This window comes from Apium graveolens, chromosome 7, assembly GCF_009905375.1.
Source record: "Apium graveolens cultivar Ventura chromosome 7, ASM990537v1, whole genome shotgun sequence".
NCBI classification, from domain to species: domain Eukaryota; kingdom Viridiplantae; phylum Streptophyta; class Magnoliopsida; order Apiales; family Apiaceae; genus Apium; species Apium graveolens.
The window spans coordinates 44,377,554-44,386,509 of record NC_133653.1 but is presented as its reverse complement, the minus strand read 5'-3'; the positions used below and the strand labels follow the sequence as shown (position 1 = coordinate 44,386,509).

Genomic DNA, 8,956 nt, shown 5'->3' with positions numbered 1-8,956 from the left:
GAGTGGTGTGTTAATTCCTGGTAATGTGTTTCCAATGAATGGATTTGGGAGATCGACTCCAACTATTATGGTAAAGGGTTGTCCTTATTGGACATGTTCTAGATATACATATGATAAGCATAGACAGTTTGTTTCTTTGAGTGCTGTGAAGTTTAATGTTGAAACTAACGAGTTCAAGTTGTCACCCGAGTTTCAGTTTGATACCATTGTGCATAATGGGACTAATAAATTTCGCTATAAATTTGTGGAAATGAAGGATTCTCTTACTTTGATGGTTTATAACCAGAACTGTTCAAATTGTGTGCTGGATATTTACTCTTTGGATGAAGTAGAGGAGGGATTTCATTGTGCAACGTATTGGCTAAGATTATCATTAAAGTGATTGCTAATAGGATGAAAGGAATGCTTGATAGTGTGGTGGCGGAAAACCAAAGGGCTTTTATCCCAGGACGGTTGATAACGGATAATATAATGATTTCGTTTGAAATTATGCACTACTTGAAAAGAAAACGCAGAGGTAAGGAGGGATATATGGCTCTGAAATTGGATATGTCAAAGGCCTATGATCGTGTCGAGTGGGATTATTTAAAGGCGATGCTACTTAAACTGGGATTCAATAGCTGGTGGGTTCATTTGGTGCTGCAATGTGTATCTACAGTGACGTACACAATAACACATGGTAATCGAGAGATGGGGCCAATTGTTCCTACTCGAGGTATTCGCCAGGGAGATCCGATTTCCCCTTGTTTATTATATGTGCGGAAGGCCTTTCATCTGTTATTCGAAGGTATGAAATGCTTAAACAGATTCAAGGTATCCAAATTTGCAGACAGGCTCCTCGTATTTCCCACATGTTATTTGTAGATGATGTTTATTTTTACTGCAAGGCAAATGAGAAGGAGGCTTATCAAGTTCTGGACCTGTTGAATGAGTTCGAGATTGCATCAGGACAGAAAGTAAATTTGTTGAAATCATCGGTATTTTTTAGTACAAATATCATTCCTGATAATAGGGATCATGTTTGTCAAATTCTGCAAATGGCTGAAGCCGGTGACAGGAGTATGTATCTGGGTTTGCCAACTGTGCTGGGAAGAAATAAGGTGTCGGTTTTGAATTTTCTGAAAGATAAGGTAAGCAAATGCATTCAAAGTTGGGATGGTCGATTGGTTTCACAGGCAGGAAAGGAGATTCTTATCAAGTCAGTTGCACAAACTATTCCTAGCTATGCTATGAGCCTGTTTCTGTTGCCACTGGAGTTAACGAAGGATATTGAAAGAAGAGTAACTAAGTACTGGTGGAACTCGAATCCTAAAAAAGACAGAGCTATTCATTGGATGGGTTGGGACCGGTTAAGTTGTCATAAATCTTCAGGAGGTCTGGGGTTTAAAATTTTTAGGGATTTTAATATAGCTTTACTTGGAAAACAGGGTTGGAGGTTCATTTCGCGTCCAGAAAGCTTGGTTGCTAAGGTGTTTAAGGCAAAGTACTTCCCTAAAGTTTCATTTCTTGAAGCTGAGAGAGGCAATAACTCCAGCTACATTTGGAGAAGTGTGTGGGAGGCTAAATTAGTGTTGTTGGTTGGCCTTAAATGGTCGGTTGGATCTGGAGTTAACATTAAGATTACTGGTCAACCGTGGCTAGGCGATGACACGAACCCTTATATTACAACAGACTCGGGAATGTTGGAGCAGCATAGAGTATCAAATCTGTTTTGTAATGATAAGAGGGAGTGGGATATAGATCTAATCAGGGACATGTTTGATCCTTGTGATCAAGGGCGTATATTGAGTACAAAAATTAATACAGACAGTGAGGAAGATCAGTTGTACTGGTGTAAGGAGAATGCAGGAATGTATACTGTCCGCAGTGCTTATAGACTCTTACAGATACAAAAAGGTCTATGGCAAAACAGTGGTAGTAGCAGCCTGTGGAGAAAGATATGGCAAGTTAAAGCACCAACAATGATTCTTAATTTCTTATGGAAGGCGTTGTCTAATTGCCTACCTACAAGAAGTCAGTTGGTTCAGAAATTCATCCAGATTCTGAATGTTTGCCCTTTCTGTAATGCTGAAGAGGAGACAGTGATGCATGTTTTGGTGACATGTCCAATACCAAGACAATGCTGGCTGAGTATTCTGCCGGGTGTCCAAACAAACAGTGGAGGGGAGTTTTCAGCATGGTTGGAGGGTGTTTTTCAACATAGTCCAAAGTTCAAAGGAGCGGAGATAACAACAATGGGTTGGGCTATTTGGAGGGCTCGGAATGAAATGGTGTGGAATCAGAAGCAACCTAATATAAAGAATATTGTAGTGTCAGCAATGCAGTACCTTGGAAGCTGGAGAAATGCCCAGGTTTATTCAGTAACAACCAGGTTTCCTAACCTTGTAGATGGTGAAGGAATTATTGTTATCGTAAAGGGTTGTCCTTATTGGACATGTTTTAGACATACATATGATAAGCATAGACAGTTTGTTTCTTTGAGTGCTGTGAAGTTTAATGTTGAAACTAACGAGTTCAAGTTGTCACCCGAGTTTCAGTTTGATACCATTGTGCATAATGGGACTAATAAATTTCTCCATAAATTTGTGGAAATGAAGGATTCTCTTACTTTGATGGTTTATAATCAGAACTATTCAAATTGTGTGCTGGATATTTACTCTTTGGATGATGTAGAGGAGGGATTTGGTTCTTGGAGTAAGATGTTCACTATCGGACCACTCAATTTTCAGATCAGAGGTTGTCACGTGGCATTGTCACAAGGTTTTAAGTATGGTGGCCAGATTGTATTTCATAAGAACAGAATGTTTTCTTGTTATGATCATGAAACAGATACAATCAAGTGTCTACATGGTACGATTTCTGCACCCTATTTGATAAGCTGCTTCCGCTATACTCCAACTTTGTGTTTTATTCAAGGGATGAAGTCCGTTTATTTAACAACCCAAACTCGTACACCTAGGTGCTATAGGACTCCTCGGCGATTGATAAGTTCATTGAGAAACTAATTATTTTCTTAAGGTCATTTGGCAGTCTAGACGATATGTGTTTATCGGTTCATTGAGAAACAAGTTATTTGATCTTAAGGTTATTTGGCAGTCTAGACGGATTGTTTATCATTTAATTGAGACACTTGTTATTTTCTTAAGGTCATTTGGTAGTTTAGACAATATGTGTGTGTTTGATTAAAAACTCAGTCACAATTAGAGAAAATGTGATTTCAACTGTTTGAACAATAATTGTTCTTCTGAATTATTTTTGGTTTACCGTACAATTTGGAATCATGGATATTGTTTGTTTTACTAATTTTTTACTTTTATATTCTTACCTGCATATGATTGAAATATGATATTTGCAGCATCATTCAAAATGGACTTTACTGTCAGTAGAGAGTCCGACTCAATCATCACCTCAGTCTTGTCAATTTAACGTTCCTTGATCCATGACAGGACTTCCTGAACCCCCATAGCCTCAGCCTTCTATACCGAATCACTGCAGGTAAGCAGAGGTTCTTGCCTGCAACAAAAGACCCCTGCTGATCTCTCATGACCATTCCTATAGAGAAAGTCTGAGCACCTGGAAATACGGAAGCATCTGCATTGATTTTCAGCACTCCTTGAGCAGGAGGTTGCCACTTAACTTGCGTGCTATCGTTCCTTATTGCTACCTGTTGACTGCTCCCTACACTCTTCTTCGCATCCACCCATTCTGAATACATCTTGAAGCTACTATCCATTGCAAATGAAGGTGTAACTACTTTCGTATCCCCCACTCTCTTATTCCTCCAGTGCCAAATACTCCACAACACTACGCATATTTTATGTAGAGTCTCAGAGCTGTTCCAGCAACAAATCTGCCGCACTCTCGACTGTCATCCAGTCATAATAAAAGTTAACATGACTCCAGCAACCAGTAGCAAACTCACAGTCAAAGAAAAGATGTGCCATGTGCTCTATATCTGTTGAACATATTGGACAGATTATAGGAATTCGAACTCCCCTAGATCTCAATCGACGCCTGATAGGAATAACATTATGACAAAATCGCCAGATAAAAACTTTTATCTTATTAAGGTGTTTTAGGTGCCAAACTTTCCTCCAACCAATACTCTGAGGTACAACTGAATTGCCAAACTGCATATTAAACCAGTGGTGAAAACCAGACTTCGCACTATAAACACCATTGTTCGACCCCATCCAAGCCACTCTATCAGGAACTTCACTTTGTGGGACATGTATGGCCAAGATAGCATTTGCATCTTCAATAGTAAAGGGATCACGAATGAGAGGGACGTTTCCATGCCTCTGCCAGTTTTTAAAAATTTCGCACATTGACCCGAATTTTTTCCTCTTTTTAAGATTTTTTTTTGAATATATTTCTTATTTACAATGTATTTTTTATGGTTCATTTTTTCAAAATTTTTCTCATTTTGTATTTATATTAAAATATAATTAGGTTCATTTTTTAAATTTCGCAAGGGCCCCATTTATTTGCCTGGTTCCGATGGATATATATTTTTTATATGGGAAGGAGGGATGTTTTGTTTGCAGTAGGAAGTACAGTTTTGGACCACATAATTTTCACATGAAAGATTCATATATCACAATCGGTGTCATAGCTTTTTTTGCATAGTGATGAGATTGTAACTCATGATTACTGAACGTTTTCTAGCTAGGATCACAAGACTGACGCAAAGCGTCTTCCTAGTAAAAGTTCTGCATATGTTCACTTCCATATATGCCTACTTCATCTTTTCTTCGAGGGCTAAAGTCTGTTTATTGAGCAGTGGTCTATGCTTTAGAACTCCTAGCTAGTCAGCTAATCATTGATTAAGAGGCTAATCATTTGTTGAAGGTCATTGATTGACGTTTACTCCATATTCTCAGGATATAATATTGATACTTGCTGAAACATTTATTGTCACTGACAGAAATTTAAATTGAGATCCGCGTGGATCTGCAGTATGTTCCTGGTTGGAGTATTATTCTACTGATAGTTTGATAGGAGGTTTTTAAATTTAAGAAGATTTTATGTTATGTAGCAATTTTATTTGCTATATGGTCTTATTATATAAAGAAAGACCCTTTAAACTTTAAAATAGAACACATTATGCACAAGAAGAAACACTTAAGATGACCTATATTTGAGTCAAGTGATATTTCCGAAACCGAAAATATCATTAAAAATCATCTAAAATTGAACCGTCTAAAATTGAGCCCGAAACTAAATATTTTAAGACCGAAACGGTTATTCAATTCCCGGTCATAGATTGGAACAAAACCAATCCATAATTAAAATTAATTAATTAACTAATTGATATTTATTTATATATTTTAAATCATTTTTTTAAATTAAAATACTGAATTTTCTAAGTTGAGAAAATCTACTACTTTATTTGCTGTTTATCTTTGTACATCTATTTCCTATTTTACTCGCTTTGCACAGGCTCCACTTCGAGTAACTGATTTGTTTTCCCTGTTCTAGCAAAGATGAATTCAATGTTTTTTGTAATTCATTTCTTAAGTGTATCTTTATTATGCTCTCCTCCATTTTTGTCACACATATTAATTTGAAAATAAATTCATTTCCTTTGTTGGAGAAAATGAGAATACTTGCTGATAATCCCAGTTCGCCCCGGGGCCTTCTCCTTTCTGGGCCCGGACTCAAGCTCCGTTTTGACAGAAATAACGGAGGCGTGCGGTGTAGCTGTAGGGTGGAACCTACAAAACAGAACCGGAGGGGGTGGCGTCCCCGCGGCACCTCCGGCGTGAGAATGAGAAAGGGTTCTAAGGAGAAAAGGGGAAAAACGGGAATTATGCAAGTGTTTGTATGGTGCGTGCGTGTATGTGTATGTAAGTAAATGTGAGAGAGATTATAACCTGTAACCTTCCTTTTGTCCCGCCTTTTATAGGCCTCCTACTAGGGTTTAGGGGTTTGTACCTTTTAATCTGGACCGTAGGTGTGCCTTTTGGACTGTAGCGCATCTGGACGCCTGGGATGCGTCAGAGTATTATCGAATTCGGACCGTAGGAATATTCTGGATCCGGGGTACTTGAACGGTGGTGATGCTGCCACGCGTTCTGGGCTCTTTAAGGTTAAAGCTGAGTACATCATGGGCTTTTCTTTTTGGGTCTTGGGCCTCTGTTATTGGGCCTGTATTATTATAGGCTATCATTTGCCCCCCACTTCCTTATGCGGGTTTACCCGGATGGGGGAGTAGATTAGTTATCATTGTGCCTCAACGCCTTAGGAAAAATTTTGGGGGTTTATTTGATTTGTTGCCCCGTAACCCCGGGGTCAAATGGGAATGAGACTTCGGGGTTGACTTGGCTAGTCGCTTGATGTTGGTCCAAGGTGGGATTCCTTGAAGTACTTAGAAAAGTTTTGGGGGTTTATTTGATTTGTTTCTTCCTAACCCCGGGGTCAAATGGGAATGAGACTCCGGGGTTGACTTGGCTAGTCATTTGATTTGATATTTGAATTTTGGGCAAGGTTTGGTGGGTAAGGACAACCTGAAGTTTGATTTGACCGAACTCTGAAAAGCTGATGCTGCAAATTCGGAGTGTCAGATGTCTGTTGGGATTCCAGCCGCGGTCAAAGATACACACGTTTTTATACGTATCTTTTGAGTGTGCAGGCATTTTAACTTCCCCCCCCCCCCATTTTCTCCTCAAAAGACGTGCCCTTTCGTGATTACCTTGACAGGCGTGGTAATAACTGCTGTGCAGTTAATTTCTGGGAGCGAATTGGAGGGGTGCCAAGTGGGGTGGGGGGTTAACTTTTTACCCCACAAAACCGTTCATCTTTCTCTTGTCCTTCTTCATCCTATAAATACCTCCCTTCTTTCTTTCTTTTTTCTTTTACGCGAACACTTGCAAACAAAGAGCAAAGAGAGATTTTCTAGAGATTTTCAGAGCATTTTTTGTTGAAGCCTTCATTTTTTCTCCTGCTATTTGTAAGTACATTTTTCTTGCTTTCTTCCGCTTTTATGCCATGCATGCCACTGCTTTTGCTCGAGTGTCGCTCCGTTACTTTGCAGTTTTTTGTTTGAGTTTTTGTTTAGCCATTTTTCCTTGTTTTTTTGACTATTTTGTTGTTTTGACCTTGAATCTGTGTAGTTGTATGGGATTTTGTATGGTTTTGACGGTGGTTTTCTGTTTGATTTATGAAAATATCATAGGTTTTGCCATTTAACATGCGAAAATGTGGGTTTTTGGTAGTAAAAAGTGGTTGAGCCCGGGGTGTATTCTTGATATGTGTCTTTGACTGTATGTGTACGTATATGCCGTAGATCTTGTTTTTGGGCTAAGATTTGTACACGATTTGTTTCTAAAACTCTTCTATTTTTTGTTTTGTTCTTGTTCGGGTTTGGCATTGACTACGGGGTGCGTTTATATAGATACACATAGTATATGCCAGGTAGCCACTTTAAGCGCACCGTTACCCTTAGAAATCGGTACCCCGAGCGGCCTACCGGCTTAGGCGAACTAAACTCATTCTACCCTTCTTCCTATTCTTCCAGTAGTAGCTCCGTAGAGATGCCTCCCCGAGTTGATTAGCCTCAGCAGGTTCTAGCCCAGACTTTAGTCCTAGGCCCCGGGGGTACCTTGTCCAATCCGGATGGGTCTTGGGAAGATGTAGATGAATACTTCGTCCAGTGCCGAATAAACCCTAAACCCTTGGGTTTTATTATAGAGATTTATCTGAGGCGTATGGGGGCCCGGATGGGTTAGGCGGTAGGGAGCCCTATGTAGCAATTTTATTTGCTATATGGTCTTATTATATAAAGAAAGACCCTTTAAACTTTAAAATAGAACACATTATGCACAAGAAGAAAGACTTAAGATGACCTATATTTGAGTCAAGTGATATTTCCGAAACCGAAAATATTATTAAAAATCATCTAAAATTGAACTGTCTAAAATTGAGCCCGAAACTAAATATTTTAAGACCGAAACGGTTATTCAATTCCCGGTTATAGATTGGAACAGAACCAATCCATAATTAAAATTAATTAATCAACTAATTGATATTTATTTATATATTTTAAATCATTTTTTTAAATTAAAATACTGAATTTTTCGAAGTTGAGAAAATCTACTACTTTATTGGCTGTTTATCTTTGTATATCTATTTCCTATTTTACTCGCTTTGCACAGACTCCATTTCGAGTAACTGATTTGTTTTCCCTGTTCTAGCAAAGATGAATTCAATGTTCTTTGTAACTCATTTCTTAAGTGTATCTTTATTATGCTCTCCTCCATTTTTGTCACACATTAATTTGAAACTAAATTCATTTCCTTTGTTGGAGAAAATGAGAATGCTTGCCAATTTTGGTTACTTCACGTCTGACCTTCTCAAATCATTCATCCACATCAAATTGCAAGCTATATATCTACTGATTACATGATATACTCAGCAGCAAGGAGTATCAATGGACTTTAAATAGTAAAAGCCACAGGAATTTCACCCATGTAATCACTACAAGAAAACAAGGCTAAATACAACCGTACAAATACAACCGACATCAAATTCAACCGTTTTCGGTTGAAATTAAAGGTGCGGCTAAATACAACCGAATGCGGTTGTATTTAAATACGGTCGTATTTACGCGGTCGAATTTAGTATTAATTACAACAGAATAAATACAACCGTATTTAAATACAACCGTATACGGTTGAGTTTAGGCGTGCTCCTAAATTCAACCGTATTCGGTCAAATTTAGCCTTACTAATTACAACCGAATAAATACAACCGTATTTATATACAACCGTATACGGTTGAGTTTAGGCGTGCTCCTAAATTCAACCGCATTCGGTCGAATTTGGCCTCGCTAAAAAATGGAGGGAATTTTCCCGTCAACGAATTTTTTACGAAATTCAACCGATTTCGGTCGAATTATTTTTAAAAATGGCGGAAAATTTCTAAAAAAAATATAGAATAAAATTTACACGAAATT

General features: G+C 38.3%; 2 protein-coding genes across 2 annotated transcripts; one reads left to right on the top strand and one right to left on the bottom strand.

Moving 5' to 3' along the window:
• Nucleotides 1-393: 393 nt before the first annotated feature.
• LOC141673552 (uncharacterized) lies at nucleotides 394-3,163 on the top strand. Its single transcript, XM_074480301.1, has 3 exons — nucleotides 394-787; nucleotides 865-2,850; nucleotides 3,147-3,163. The coding sequence occupies exons 1-3, from the start codon at nucleotides 394-396 to the stop codon at nucleotides 3,161-3,163; spliced, it is 2,397 nt and encodes a 798-aa protein (XP_074336402.1).
• A 664-nt stretch (nucleotides 3,164-3,827) lies between these two features.
• On the bottom strand, nucleotides 3,828-4,328 carry LOC141673551 (uncharacterized). Its single transcript, XM_074480300.1, has one exon. It carries the CDS (start codon nucleotides 4,326-4,328, stop codon nucleotides 3,828-3,830), a length of 501 nt encoding a protein of 166 aa, XP_074336401.1.
• Between the last annotated feature and the right edge of the window lie 4,628 nt (nucleotides 4,329-8,956).

What these genes read in the sequence shown, in the direction of transcription:
- LOC141673552 (XM_074480301.1), top strand. Translation starts at nt 394, where the DNA reads ATGAAAGGAATGCTTGATAGTGTGGTGGCGGAAAACCAAAGGGCTTTT. An exon ending in CTTTCATCTGTTATTCGAAG is followed by an intron (nt 788 to 864) that starts GTATGAAATGCT and finishes TGTTATTTGTAG; the next exon opens with ATGATGTTTATTTTTACTGC.
- LOC141673551 (XM_074480300.1), bottom strand. Translation starts at nt 4,328, where the DNA reads ATGTGCGAAATTTTTAAAAACTGGCAGAGGCATGGAAACGTCCCTCTC.